The following is a 15,513-nucleotide window of genomic DNA, read 5'->3' as shown; positions in this document are numbered from 1 at the left end:
GTTCTGCTGAAGCATCTGCTCACATAGAGCTCAATATTTTGGAGGTTTTCTTCAGGACGCACGCACGCACGCACGCACGCACGCACACACACACACACACACACACACACACACACACACACACACACACACAGCTGCTTGGTCGGTTGCTCAGTTAGTTTTGTTATTCCAAACCAGCTGTCTGCTCAATTTCCTAGAGTCAGGAACATCTGTGTGTGCCCTCCCTCCTAATCCCCTCTCACTATCTCTCCTCTGTCGTCTGCCCACACACTCCTTGTATTTTCATTATTAAGAGCGTATCAGTGTGACAGGTAACAGAAATCCAACTTAAGGGGAAAAACCCCTTCAGAGCTGAGTTAAATTGGTATGGCAAGCTCCACCGTCAGCAGTCCTCTATGTATGTGCATTTTTCTGTGTGTGTGTGTTTGCCTCTTTATGCTTGATTTTGTGTGTGTGTGTGTGTGTGTGTGTGTGTGTGTGTGTGTGTGTGTGTGTGTGTGTGTGTGTGTGTGCGCGCATCTTGGATTCCTCTCTGGGGAAATATGTCTTTCAGTATTTTTTATAGTATTTATACATTTTCATTCTCTCTATCTCCGTGTATATCGGTGTACTGTAGCTTTCTAGGCTATTAGGCTGCTGACTGTTGTATACAGTACAGTGCTGTTGGCGGGCCAGAGATAAGCTGGGGGATTGCTTTGCCGCTGCCGCTTTGTTGGAGCTGTGATGATGTGCTTCTGTCAGCCTCCTGAGGTGTTTCTGTTGTTGCATGCGTACATACATCTTTATATAAGAGAAATATGAAGATTTTGTCAAGTCCGTGGGGTGCTTATGCTTTCCTTTGAATCCCTTTAGGCTTTTTAAATGTTACTCAGAAAATAAGTTAATTAAACACTTTGGCCTTTTATAAAATTTACCTTGATAATTTAAAATGTGCAGCTCTGCAGCCATGAATGTTTTATCTAAAACTGGAGCTGTTACGAGACAGCAGCAGGAGGCTAGACACCACCGGTTTGAAGCTCTGAGTGACTCTTTAAGTGGACTCACAAACCTCATTAAAAATGTCACAGGTTGCTTTTTGTTATAAAAGTTGTTCACTGGTTTTTATGCGGTGACTCTACAATGAGAATGGTCCCAGCTCAGGGTTTCCTGACTCTATTTTTTGCTGATATTTACTTGCACATAATTGTTTGTTTGTTGTATATGTTCACTTGTATGTACTAATTTTGGGTGTAAACTGCTGTTGGAAACGTTTAATGAAAATATGGAGAAGATATTTTCCCATCCTTATTCCTGTTTCTCCTCGTTAAAGGCCACCTCACAATTCCTTGATTTCTTTTTTGCAGATGACTTGTTTGTTAAAGTGGTACATTATTACAAATGGTGATTTCTGCCAGACATTGCTGGGCAAAGTAATCACTGCACTTGGCAGAGAGCTGCAGTGATTTATTGAAACTTTTGGCAACATACATAGAAACATGGTATACAAGTGAACAGTTTTTGATTGATTGATGATACTTTATTCATCCCAAAATTGGGTTAAGGCTGCCATACATACCATACATACATTACACAAACATCACATGGGGAAGACAGGTCAGTTCAGTTTCAGCGAGAAAATAATTCATGCTGATCCATGAAGGATAGCGTTCCATTGTGTGTTTTTCTATCCAGGTTTTTATTTGCTTTTATTGCATTGCAAGTGTGTTTGGGATCATTGTCACTCAGCTGATGGTACTTTTTTGTGTTCATAGGCTCTAGTGTTTAAGCTTTTTTAGCTACAAGCTTATTTTGTGAAAGGCATTTCTGTAAAAATGGTCAGGTACAAGGACTGGACTGGAAATCAATGAAAAAAGCAGCCAATGTCCAAAGGAAAACAAAGAAATACCTTTAAAAAACCTGGAGAACTATTGCTCCAGAGAACAACATGCACATGTTTACAGTATGTGAACAGCTATGTGTGCGTACCAGCAGTCCACTTGGATAACTTTACTCCTCTTATTTGTGAACTTGTACCTGCCTGTGATTCTCAGCAGCTGTTCTCCCTACGGTACCTTTGTTTGGAACCACAGGAAGCTCCTTCATCAATACCTGTCTCACTCTGTCTAGACGTTCAGACACTTGCTGGAGGTTCTCTCTATAATTACAGTCTAGCTGTAGATTTTCTAAAACCTCCCCCTAAAGAGCCATTGCCACGAGTTTATTTGAGCTCTGTCGGGCCTTTGGACATGCTGAATATGTTCCTGTGTAATTTATTTTCAACCTCTTTTATTTGTCTTGGCTCATGTCTCTCTCCCTGTCTCTCCCTCCTTCTAGCCTCAGTCTATTAGTCTCTGTGTTTGTTATGTGTGGTGGCAGTGAAATAACACTGTTCATTTGCTTTTGCTGAGGTGAAAAAACAATCCATCTTACACCCACCTTCTGGAAAAAAGAAGGAAAAAGATTCAGTGCTCTGACTTTAGCGTGTTCTGCCGTTCTTTGCTGAGGGAACTGGATTAGTTGACGTTAATAGGCTCAGAAGCGCCGCTTCAGGCTCTGCTGGGATGACTTTAGCAAGTTAGCAAGCTACAGTAGTGCAAAGAAACAATAAACTCTATCTGAAGAGGAAGTCGGAGTAGAACAGGCAATGGTGAGAGAAGGGGAGTTTATCATTTTGACAGAACAGTAAGAAGATTTCTGAGAAAGAAAAATGTGGTTTTAAGTGCACATGAAAGGAAGTATATATGCATACTCTAAGAGAGTGCATACTCTGTGGACGTGTTGTTGTCTTTCAAGCAGACTATATTGTTATACTCATATCGCATTCCAAATTGAGATTCATTGTGTTTGCATGGTTGCGTTGTTCAAAACAAGACATGGAACAGCTGCCAGTGTCAAAGCTCACCACAGAAGATGACTCTGTAATAAGAGTTTTTCACCACAGCGTGTCCTTTGGACATGTCTCAGTATCTTTTCATCTTTGTCAATGCTCCTTCTCTCTCTTTCTCTGTCTGCTGCAGCCCTGTCCGTGTTGCGGTCAAGCGAAGAGCAGACTCCAATTCCACAGAATAAGTTCATGGGCGACATTGAGGAGCTGGCTGCTAGCTATGAACGCAAACTCATCGAGGTGAGTGTTGTCCTCATTCATACTGCTACAGAGAGAAGGATCAGCGTCAAATGTTTTTAAAGCTTGTTTATAATAAAATCCAGGAAGTTTCCAGGTTCCCTCCAGTTCATCACATGAGCGACATACTGTAAATGTTAGTTCCTCATGTTTGAGACATTGCATTGCTCTCAATTTTCACACTTCAAGACAATTATTGTGCTAACAGGAGAGATAAAATAACAAATTGTATCTCTGGGTTTAGTTCCAGAGCGGTTCCCTGTGTTTTCTACCACATTAATAAATACGGATAAGATTAATTGTAGCTAAACTGCCATTTCAATTTGTGTTTATCTCATCGTTAGCAAGGGGCGACTCCTGTGGTTGTGAAAAGTAGTCAGATTTATTGAGGTCTATGAGAAAATAATCACTCGATTTGTGACCTCAGTTAACGTTTTCTGCTAAGCTTTTGCTCGACCACTAGTTTCACATGTTCATTTTTTTCTACTGCTTCAGGCCTTTAAGGATCTATAAAACTCTGTGTGAGGAACCTGGGAGTGGTCTGCACGGCACTTTTTGCGTTTGATAAACGGATCCATGCTGTTGTTAAAACGAGCTTCTTTGCTCTGCTTCAGAGGGCATCCATGGCCTCAGTTTGTCTCGACTGTTGCGTCTTTATTCAGTCTGTCACTGCTTGGCCGACTGCAGCTGCTCAGCTGTTAAACTGGCTCATGCGAGCAAGACCAGATATCACTCGTGTTGGCTTCCTTAGATCTGCCTCCTGCTGAGTTTTAGAATTGATTTGAAGATTTTCTTGTTTGTTTTTAAGCCATTACATGGGTTGGCACTTGTTTACGTCTCTGATCTTTTAACTTTGCTCACTCCAACTAGATCAATGAGGTCTGCTGAGCAGATGCTCCTAGCTGTCCCAAGGTCCTGATTAAAACATAAAAGAGATCAGGCCTTTGCAGTGGACCAAACTGCACCTTCACATCAGGAGCTTTCCAAAATTACTCATTTCTGAAACTCATATGAGCATTATTTGGCTTTTAAAGCAGACTGAATACTGATTTCTGTTTACTGCTGTTGGATTTATGTTTCACCCCATTTTTGTCAGAAGGTGGGTTCTTTCTTTCTTGTTAAAGCACATAATGAGGGCGTTATACTGTGAGAGAGTCCAAAAATTTACATATAGAGAAGTAAAATAAAAATAAGACTTTTGAGAATTTTCAAAAGAGTAGTAATAAATAATATGTACATTAAATCTTCAGTTACGTGCTGGCCCTCAGTGACTTAAACGATGGCATCTCTGGCACTGATGCTGCTCCCCCCAGCAGAAAGCAGCAAAGTAGATGGGAGTTACAACCACAGACTAGTAGAAGATCTCCAGCATCTTGCTGCACACATTAAAGGATCTGAGCTTCCTTAGAAAGTAGAGTTTACTCATCCCCTTCTTGTGCGGAGCATTGCTGTTGGTCCTCCAGTCCATTCTGCCATTCATTGCAGTGACCAGCTTTCTGTACTTCAACTCCTGCCCACCCTTAGTGCAGCCAACCACTGCAGGGTCATCAAAGAACTTCTACAGGTGGTAACCCAGTATTACTAACCGCCACCACCCAGACATACAGACTGAGGTTGATCAGTTTTGTTGTTATCTTATTTCATATTCTTTTGTTTGTCGAACAGTTTGCACTTAAATGTGCTTCTACATAAACTTAACATCACTTCTGACTTCCCTACAGTATATTATTGAATTTAGTAAATGATGATGGTCCTGTTTAGACTAAAGTAGTTGATAAAGTGGGGAAGGTTTTAGGGTTTTCCCACACACATGCCTTGGGCTACGCTGTTTGTTCAGTCTTGTATTTGTAGGATTAGGTAACCAGTTCCACCCATCTTCAAAAAAATGACCGTGACTGCCACGCTGTAGTACAGAAACTGTAATGTGCTGTGACTGTGGCTGTGTCTGTCTTTGAAATGAAGCTTTTGAAATTCCAACCACATAAACCTTGTTGCGCCTCAATTCAAAGAAGTTGATTTTTCACTCTGAGTTTTATTTTGTTTATTTTACTCGGAAGGATAAACACGACGTTCCCGTCTGCATTTCACTCTCAGGATCATCTGCCGGTGCCCGAGTTTCAGAAAGCTTCTGTTTGCTTTAAACGAACGGGGGAAGTCACAGCTTCTACTTCACAATACAAAGTGTTCACTTACTGTATATATTATCAAAGTAAATGAGGTCATGATTTGCGTTAATACCTGCATTCAGAGCTTTTAGTTTTGGGGGAAAATGTCCCCAGGCTACTCCAACTAAATAAAGTAGAGAAATTGGACTTTCTGCATTTGCATTGATTTAAAACCCATAACAGTGCCAACAGAGCTTTTCCCCGAGCAGGTTCTTTACAAAAACATCAATTGAGGATCTCAGGAAGCTCTATAATAATAGGACATAAGGCATAACTCTGCCTGCTGTGTGAGTAATGATGAGAGCTGTGTCCAGTTTACTGTTAGATTGACCAATATGACAACACTCCCAGTAAGAGTGTATTCTAATGGGTAGTGACACGTGTGAGGGTGTCTGCATGAATAATTCATCTGAGGTTTTATATTTTTTTAATAAGAAATAATTCAGTCTGTGTTTCCCCAAACTGTGTCCTCACTTATTTATGCACATGCATGTATGGTGCATTTTTAATGATGTTTACTTATTTATTTGTTCGTTTACCGAGCTGTCAGTGTCATTTGGGCCTTTACAGCAAGCCCAGAGGACAGTGTGGAGCACAATCACCCTGCAGACTCTGTCCTTCATCCAACTTGGTATAAATTATCCTGTCGTGCAGGATGCAGGTATTTTCCTCGTCCCTGTTTGGTAATAAGTTGCAGAGTAGGGATCTTGTAAAATGTGAGTGTGACTGCTCTGGTGAGGCTAGTGCTTGCTCTTTAGATAACAGCAAACCACAGAGGAAAATGGAACAAGAAAGACTTGCAGCTAACAGGAGATACAGAATGTTCTTATTATTGTTCATCACCAGTGCTGTCAGCTGTCTCCCTTAATAGGACTTACCATAATATTCAGTGCAGTGGGATATTAGTGTGAAATAGAGACGGGCAAAGCAGAAAAATGGCTTTTAATGGAAAACTGTGTGTGTGTGTGTTTTCATGAACGGAAATAGCAGAGTTGTGATGTGTGGGCTGAACTGGTCCCAGTTCAGTGTCTTTGAAAAGAAGAAAAATGGCACAATTTTTTTTATAAATTTTTATTTAAATAAGAAACTTGAGCCATGACATAATAGTTAAGTTATTCTTATTCAACATATTGCCAACAAGAAAAGTCCAGCAATCACTGGAGTGCTGTGATTGCTGGTTTGGGTTAAGCTAGGTGGAGTAAGATGGCAGAGCCGGTCCAATCTTGCGCCAACATTCTGCCTTTTCTGTGCACAATGAAGACAGCAACATGCAGAGTGATTATTGGAATTGTCACAGGACACGAGCATCCTGTCTGGGCTTCATGTGGCGACTAGGGAAGGGTATCGTTTAGGTTTTATCCGATACCAGTACCAAACCGGTACTTTTGAAACGGTGCCGGTGCTTAAACGGTGCTCGAACCGGTGCCCGAACCGGTGCTTAAAGAATGGAGAACACACACTTTGTCCAAAAACCTCTTATGTTTAGCTGTTTTTTTTGTAAAAAGGTAACAATGTTAGCCTTTTCTGCAGCTATAGGGGATTTATGGCATCACTCTTGGCTGGAAGCAGTGCTTAATCAATGGAAACAACACAAACTTTGTCCAAAAACCTCTCATGTTTAGCTGTTTTCCACTTTTTCTTTGGTCGTTTTAGCCTTTTTGGCCAGGGTGAAGGGAGCATCTGCCATCAAACAAGAAGACAGCCGCATGTAGCTATGATGATGTTTGCTAGTTCACCTTACGTGCATTAATGTAATAACGTGGTTAGCCTACTCAATGTAAATTACACAGGGACAACATTAAGCTACTCACGCAGAGAAGAACGGCTGCTGCAGCCATCGTCCGTCATCATTTCTGCTACACTGGCAGGGCTAGGGGCCAGGACTCTCCCGGTCGGGTTTTTGGGGGATGTTGCTAACTCCGGGTCCAATAACAGGCACCACACCCGCAGTAGATGTGCTCGATGTGAGGTCTCGCAGCAAGCTATCAAATACGGTGCATTTCTCGGCTTTTAACAAAATGCTATAAGAGTCCCAGATATAAACCTAGTGGGAGTATCCCCCCACAGAGGGACAAAAGGACCCCCTGATGATCCTGAAGAAGCTTCTCGGATGAGAGGTGAAACGTCTTCAAGTAACTTAAAGAAGTCCAGACGCTTTTCTTTGCAAGCTCCTTTGACTACGATGACCTGGATGACTGGGAACCTTCACAGACAGATTGGCTAGAATCCAAAGTGTATGACATCTCAGGGAAAAAAAGCACCGAAATGTGCGCTGCTTTTCGGTCTGGTTACTACCGTTTATGTCAGAATACCGGTACCCATCCCTAGTTGCGACTAATTGATTGTCAGGCACAGCATCAATCACACAGGAACGACAGTTGAAGCAAACACACACATAAAAAATCCAAACTCTGTGTGCATTGCACGTGACATGGTATCAGCTTACTTTTAGTGCTAACCATGCTAGCATGCTATAGCTGAGAAGAAATCCTCTAATAAATTCAAGGTGGAGTTTGCAGTCTACAGTGTTTGTTCTGGGAGAACAAATACAGATGAATAGAGTGACTGGCCGCAGGAAATCTCAAAAGGTGCCTGGGCCTTTGCAACCCTAATCTCACCGTAACTTAGATTTAGTGTATACACAGCTTAACAAAACGCTGGTTTGTTAAGCTGTGTCTTTGCATTTTGAAGCCGAATGTGATGAGTGAGGTGTGGATCTGATTGCAAAAACACACACTTCAGCAATTCCAAAAGAGGCAATGAGGCTAGGATAATCCACTTTTCTGCCTCCTAGCATGGCCAGAAATTACAAAACGCACTTAATGTTATATTCAATAAACTTCAAAATGGAGACTGAGCCCATAAACTCATCAGGAAGTTGTTTGCTGTATTCACAGACAAATGGAGATGAGGGTCGTTTTCCCAATAAACTCAAACGATACAAAAAGCAACAACTGGGCTCATGGCTGGTGAGCAATAAAAATAATTGAATTTACTTTTATTAAAATAATCTGTTTTAATAAAAAAATAGAGTAAAGGCACTTCCATATTGACCATACTTTTCAGTCCTGACAGCTCAGTCCATCTTTTAGCAGTGTGATAAATGCACCGCTCACACGAGCTGAAACTGCAGCGCAGCTTCTCCTGATATAAGAATTTGACATTTTGTGATTTACACGAGCAGCTGTCAACACTCCTGATTCCACTGTCTCCGCTCGGTGACTGAGACAAAATCTGAGCAGCCAAGTTATTGATTTTTGAAAATGTCACATCAAGCCTTGTTTGATACATAAAGGCCTCACTGAGACAAATAAATACTGGATGGGGGCTCAACCTTCATTAACCTGTGAAACACGCCCGTGTTTCTGACCTATTTGAGTTTTAATTTAATGATGCAAATGCCTTGTATTGACTTTAACTTTGCACTCAGAACTCGATGCTCGTTTCCTTTTCATGTTGCCTTTGAAGCTGTGCACAAGGCAAACCTCAACAAATGAAAGTAATTTAGTGGTTGCTCAACAGGGTAGCTTTTTCCTGACATGCAGGTAATGATGGCCTGTGAGTTTGGTTTTGGGCTTGGCATCTTTTACCAGAACCAAGCTTGTGATGTCTTGTAAAGGCATGAAGGGCAATGAAGCCTCATATGGCCATTCCACTGAAGCTACTGATTGCACCATTCAAGGCAGCAAATATGATTGGCTGGTTGCTGATGACTCCAAAGAAGAAGTATTTCTTACTGCTGCTACAAAAATCCATTTGTTATAGTTTCAGTGAGCTCACTTTAGTTCAGTTTATCATTACAATAAAACCACTTTTATTAAATGTTTTTAAAGCTGCATTAGCTGGTGTTCTGATAATGCAGATGCAGATTAGACAGAAGAACATAATCACCTTAGAGCCTTATTATGGCAGTTTCAATGGATCATTAAGTAATTTACACAGATATGGAGCCATACTGGCATTCATTTGGACTTTTGTTTCTGAATTTTAGTTTCTACCAACTCTGCTTGTAAAGCCTAAGCAGGTAGTATACAGTGGGTTTATCAGACTTCCTCTGAAAGCGCCTGCCTTCTGGGGCTACAAATGAACATACTGACAGTTTGTGGACCATTAAATCAAACAATGAGCTACAAGAGTCTAAAAGGCTGTGAAGAGAAATACACCGACAGCAGCCTGATATACTCTGTTGTTACTGATTCTATTAGTATGATCAAAAAGATCCACGATGATGCCCACAGGAAACAAAAATCTTACCAGATGTAAACTTTGCAGATCTCTCCTTAAGGTAGTTTCCTTGAACACCTCTGAACTTCCTCCCAGCGTGGCTGCTAGTTTGAGATTGATCCCTGCAAGACGCATTCTTAGATTTAGAATATGCACCTTGCAAACATCAGTTTCTGTATCTCAGTGACCAGCTTTTGCTTTGAGGATCATCACCAGCGATGAGAGCTGAGTTTCCAGCTTTTATAGACCGAACAGGATTTATCTGTGAAATAGGCAAAAGTTTCTGCAGTAATTTGAAGGTGTTGCGTTCAGGCCCAGACCACCGTCAGGAATGTTAATGCACTGTGTTGGACACTCAACGCAGAGTCCTGCTGTAACATCCTGAGGTGCCTGAGGGGCAACATCTGTCAGGAAATGACCTCAACTGTGGTGTGTGCCATTATATGTCAGCACACACATTGAATAGGGAGTTGTAGTTGTTTTTTTTAACCACCCAAACACAAATATACACGATATACACAGTTTGTGGGACAGCTGGTCTGTTGGTCATTCTTACTTGTGCTGTTGCTGGTCCATGAGCCAGGTGTTAAACTAGAGACAGTTGTGTAGGGACAGAAGATGATCACGGTTTGTGTTATCAATAATGGGATGCCACTCTATGTTCTTGGTTGCCATGGTTAAATGGTAAGTTTCCATGTACTAATTTTTCACATTTTATATGGTCTTGCATGATGAATATGAATATAAACAAGAAAAGTGTCTTAAATAATTATGTAATGTAGGTCAAAAATCTGGAAATTCTTTGGTATGGTTGCGTTTGCCTGTCTGCTCTTTGACTAACAGCTAGCTGTGCGTGTGCTTTTCCCATCTCAGTTTTGAAATCATCTCTTTAAATCATCTGTTTAAAATGTTTTTGGTTTTACTCATTCAACCTATAACCAAACGGTCTCAGTGAGTAAGAAGCCTTTGTTTTTGGTGCCACAATCTGTTTTCTCTCATTCTTCTCTTATTTCCTTTCATTCTTTGCCGTGTCAATCAGAGGGTGATGCTGGCGTGTTCGTGTGCGCTTGCATTCGCCAACTGCGTGAATCCCTATCATAAATCTTCATGAATGTCTGATCAAAGCTGGTTTAAAAAAAGCTATCAGTGTGCAAGCACGTCACCGTATCCCAGTGGATCTGTTTCTGAGTGAAATAAACAAAAAGGACATGAAAGACAGACAGATGCAGAGAGATGAAAACGAGGGGGGAGCAAGTGCAACAACTCCAGGGAATAAAGACATAACCATTTTAATTTGCATCTTTATGGCATTGTACTTCTCTTTGTCTGTGAATAATAAAAAAACAACAACAACAAAAATGCTTTGCATAATGCAGTAAAGATTTCCACCGAGGTTTCTGAGAAACACCCAAACTGCATGACACCGATCTGTGAGTGTTGGGCGATAAGGAAAAGGTGGGCAGGCGATGATGTAACACATCGTCTTATCAGCGCACGCAGGCTGTTGGTGGCAGGCTGAAGGTGTACAGTACAGAAACACCTCTATGAACTTATCAGGCTTCCAGTCATGCACACTCACCAGGATGTGACTGTTCATTTTTAATTATATTTTTTTATCAATTGTGAAGCTGATCCGACAGAGCACTTTGCAAAAGTCTCGAGCCAGCTTTCATGTCCTTGTATTTTGCTTCCAAAGAAGCAGAGTTTCATGTAATCTCTTTAAATGGCCTTGAGCAAACAGTGCAATCATACCTTTAGATGAATAAGCAAATAATACCAGAGGTAACAGTTTGACAGGCATAAAATAGTATTTTTGCAGGCAGCAATGGGGTGATTCCCAAAGAACCAGTGGCTGTAAATTTAGAATAAAATGGTTTGGGACTCCAACTTCAGCCAGGGGTGTTGGCCAATCTGTCAAAATTGCAAAACTGCAGAGAAAATCGCCACTTTTTAAAAATTTTTTGATCCTATGCAATACTATCTCCCAATGCAGTCCAAGCATACCTGGGTAGAAAAACATGCTATCAGTCATGGATTGGCTTCCTCCAGAGCCCAACCTTAACATTACTGGAACAGTGTGGGAATTATCTTGACAGGGAAGAAGCCTGGAAAACTATTCTTGCAGCCGATCCTTACTGAAATGACCAGAAAGATGCCTAAGAGTTCAGGCTGTGTTGAAAAATACATGTGGTCGTACCACATACTGACTCAAGTTTGTTAGAATTCCAAAAACCTCTCTGAATCTTTGCCTTTCATACTAGGTTTTAATATTTTTGCACATTTCAATAAATCACTGCAACCATTTCCCATTTTCTTAAAGCAAACTATAAAGAAATGAAGAGAGACTTGGGGCTTTTGCGCAGTACTTTAGTTCACTTAAAGTTAACTTAACTCAGCCATTCAGGATGTTTATATTGAACATTTTGCACAAAATGTCATCCTATTAAAAAAATAAATAAATAAAGGAAAAGATTTTTAAAGAAAAACTCTTCCTTAGTTATGATTTTAAAAAGGGAGAGTTTAAAGGCTACTTCTCTTTAGGCAATTCAGATTTATACCTGGAAACCTCTAAGCCAGTAGGAGATGTTCAAATACTCCTTTGAGTAAAATCAGTTCTTTGTGTTTCTGAAAACCAATTTGGATCTTTTTAAGAACCTCTTAATGTCGCCTACGAATAGGCTGAAGTCTCATTTAAAAAAGTGGAACCGGTGGGCAACAACAGACTGCTGCGTCTCTTTTTATCGTATGAAGATGCTCTTTTTATAACGTTCCCACCTGTCACCTGACAACCCAGCCCAGTGATGATCCTTTTCATGAGAACAGCCACATCTAACTCTGCAATATGTACATAGTGTCCTGCAGTTTCATTCATAAGGCAAAAGCATTATTACTGCATCCATACGTTTAATGTTTCAAGAACAACTTTTGGTAATTTCTTAAAATCTTGAAATCGGAGAACTGATGAGAATCTTTCGGTCAAAGGTCAAGGTCACTGTGACTTCATAAAACACCTTGTTAGCCATAACCACTGAATTTGTACGCTAGTGATAAGAAGTCTTTACCCAGATTAAATTTTAAAAAATGCACACAAGGGCACTTTTCAAATGTCAGTTTAATTAAATCCAACAAGTGCTGCTGAAGCAGATCAGATATGTAGAGATTTCTTTTTTCATTTCGTTTAAATATCCCATATTTAGGCATATAATTGCACGTTATAGACAGAGATTTAACTACTTATGTTTTAAAAAACCATAAAATTATTTGTTTTGTTAACAAAATGTATTTGATAAAAATCCAAAACAGGCATTTTAATTTTGGTAACCATTAATCAAACTGGAAGGTGAGATTAATAATTATGTAGTAATTAGTCTTTGGAAACATTTAATATTTCTTTTGAGTTTGAAAGTAGTTTGAAAATTGCTCATTTTTAATTTAAACAGCCAAGTTTTGTCCTCATTTTGAGAGCTTGGTACATCATACAGTAGTGCTGTAATCTAACTAGGCTAATCCTCTGTCATCATTAGCCAGATTGTTCAGTAGTGATCTGTCACGTCTTACACTACAGATATTTTTCATCTTGTTTCAGTACGCAGTGTGTTGAGTATTTTCTATCTGCTGTACTGCATTGATAAGTAGAATGAGATTGCTGTTGCAGGGTAGAAAAGACATATAGGTCGAAACTTCCAGTGGGATCAGGGATTCTCCCTTTGATCCACAAGCTCATTAATTAACCATAAACAACATCAAGAACAAGTGCAACAATTACAAGCTACTGACTCACAAGAGCGATATTAATAACCAGAAAAATATGAACCAGCATGCTTCTATAATTCTCCTTGTCTTTGCTGTGTAATGCAAGTGAATGTGACCCTTGAGTAGCCCAGATATTGCATAATGCATATTATTCTTTCTCAAATAATGCAGGTGAATCTGCTTTGAAGTGTTCAGACAGGCTCTGAGCACAAAAGCCTTTCAGAGCATTAAATTCTCTCTTTTATAGGAATTATGGATTTCTTTGTTCAGATTAGACTGGTAAGCTCTCTCATGTCTTCGATTGCATAACCTTAATGCACTAATGATTTCAGTTACTATTTGTGGGCATTTTTATTCATCTTCAGATGAATCATTCAAGACCTGTAACGCAGTCGAACACCAGACCAGCATTAAAACACAGCGTACCTGATGCGGGGCTTCAATATGCCAAAGTATATTAATGCTACGCAGCTCGTCTCTGTTACTATCGAACTCGGCTGATGAATCCTGGAGTCCTGAGCGTTGCTACTGTACAGAAGCTCTGCAGCACCAGAGTAAGATTTGAAAAGCCGGTTGAGTAAGACTCTAAAATGATTAACAGAATTTATTTAGCCAGTCTTATTATCTTTTCACCAAGGACAGGTTCCTCCAAGTTTCCATCATTTTGCCTGCTGATCTTCACACGATGCTGTTTATATTAAAGACACTGGCAGATTTATCACTGAACTTCTTTGCAGTTTTTTAAAACAACTGGATTATTTCAGTGGTTCACAACATTTATTTTGTTGCCTGAAAGTTACAACTATCACCTGACACGTGAGAGGTGTGTTCTTAAACAGTGAAATAGGCTAAAACATCTCTAAAATCAGCACATTATGCCATGATTTAATCATACTGATGAGGATGATGATGTAAAAGTCTCAAAAACTCACAAAGCTTGTATCAAATATGAAACGCTTGGCTTTAACCTGGATTATCTTTATATTGAAATTTGACAAATATGCAAAAAAAACCAACCTATTAAATGGAGAAAATACTTTTTCACCACAGCGTACATAATATATGTCTCATTCTGCTGGTTTTACACCACACAGCAAACACAGATCAGCCCTTCAGATTCATGGAAGAACAGAAGTCCACAAATAAGAGAAAACATTTATTATGTGTTGCAATAATCTATAACTACCAGCTGAGTGTTCTTTTAATCCACAATCTTCATCCCGACAAATTCCTGTCAGTGTATATTAAAATGTTAAGTTTTGATGGTGAAAGTGACAACTTTTCCAATGTAAACCTAATCTTAATCCACCCAAATACTTCTGGCATGTGTAGGCCACGAGAACATTTACCAAGACAGGGCTTTCATTTCCTGAATGCTCATCCGCATGTGATGAAAACACCCCTAAAATTAAAGCTGACAGACTGTATTTTAACATTGTCATCACTGTAGCGTCTCAAAGTAATAATACTGCATAATCAAAAAAATGTGTGATCCAAGTGCACAGGCAGCTCGCCGTGTGATGCCGCAGTGACAAAAACCCACGTCTGTACCACAGGACAGATTTAGCTTCTTTTTTTTCCCCCCATAAACTTCTATTTCTAGCTTTTCTATCGGCCCATCTTCCGCTCTCATGAGCTCACACTTCTTAACGCATCTCTCCATCTCTATTTGTATGTTGTTGTTTTTTTCCACCTCAGTTCAGAGTGGACAGCACAGCTTGTGATGTCTATATTTGTCCTCTCTCACACTCTTTCTTGCCCCCCCTCCCTCATTTCTCAGCTGTGTCTCTTCCTCTTAAGGAGCAGCTGTGCTGAAGTGACTCAGAGATGCACATAGAGACCCAAGCTGCATTTATTAGATGTACAAAGAAGCCCAGTACCGGCCCTGTTATGGTTAAGGTCTCACCCAGGTTTAACATTTAAATGAACCTTTGATGCCTTTTATTAGGTTTCCTATCTGATGAACAGTTTATGTAATCTCACAGTCAAAGTCCTATTTTTAAAATGATTCAGACGCACTGGGAAGGACACAAATGAACAAAAACAATGTCTGTTACTGATTCATAATATCTTTAACCACGTATGATTTTTGCATTGTTTGTTTGCTTGTATTGATGCAGTGTAGTTGCTAAATAACAGGGACACCGGTGCCACTTTGACTCATGCTCATCCCCTTTCTTTGTGTCTCCAGCTGCTCACTACCTTCCAATTTCCCGGAAAAGCAAAATAGTATGAACATTATCGTTTATGAAAGTGCTTTCTGTTATTTAA

At 40.0% G+C, this 15,513-nt stretch overlaps 1 protein-coding gene across 2 annotated transcripts in view; it reads left to right on the top strand.

Moving 5' to 3' along the window:
• snx29 (sorting nexin 29) overlaps nucleotides 1-15,513 on the top strand; it is a 141,685-nt gene that overhangs the window by 73,162 nt on the left and 53,010 nt on the right. For both annotated transcript variants that reach the window (XM_026179080.2, XM_026179079.2), the window contains exon 15: nucleotides 2,997-3,103. In XM_026179080.2, the coding sequence (XP_026034865.1) occupies nucleotides 2,997-3,103 (107 nt within the window). The remainder of the gene's footprint in view (nucleotides 1-2,996; nucleotides 3,104-15,513) is intronic.

Source organism: Astatotilapia calliptera, chromosome 8 (genome assembly GCF_964374335.1).
Source record: "Astatotilapia calliptera chromosome 8, fAstCal68.1, whole genome shotgun sequence".
NCBI lineage: Eukaryota > Metazoa > Chordata > Actinopteri > Cichliformes > Cichlidae > Astatotilapia > Astatotilapia calliptera.
Note: the sequence above shows the minus strand (reverse complement) of the source record. Positions and strands in the feature narration are given on the sequence as shown.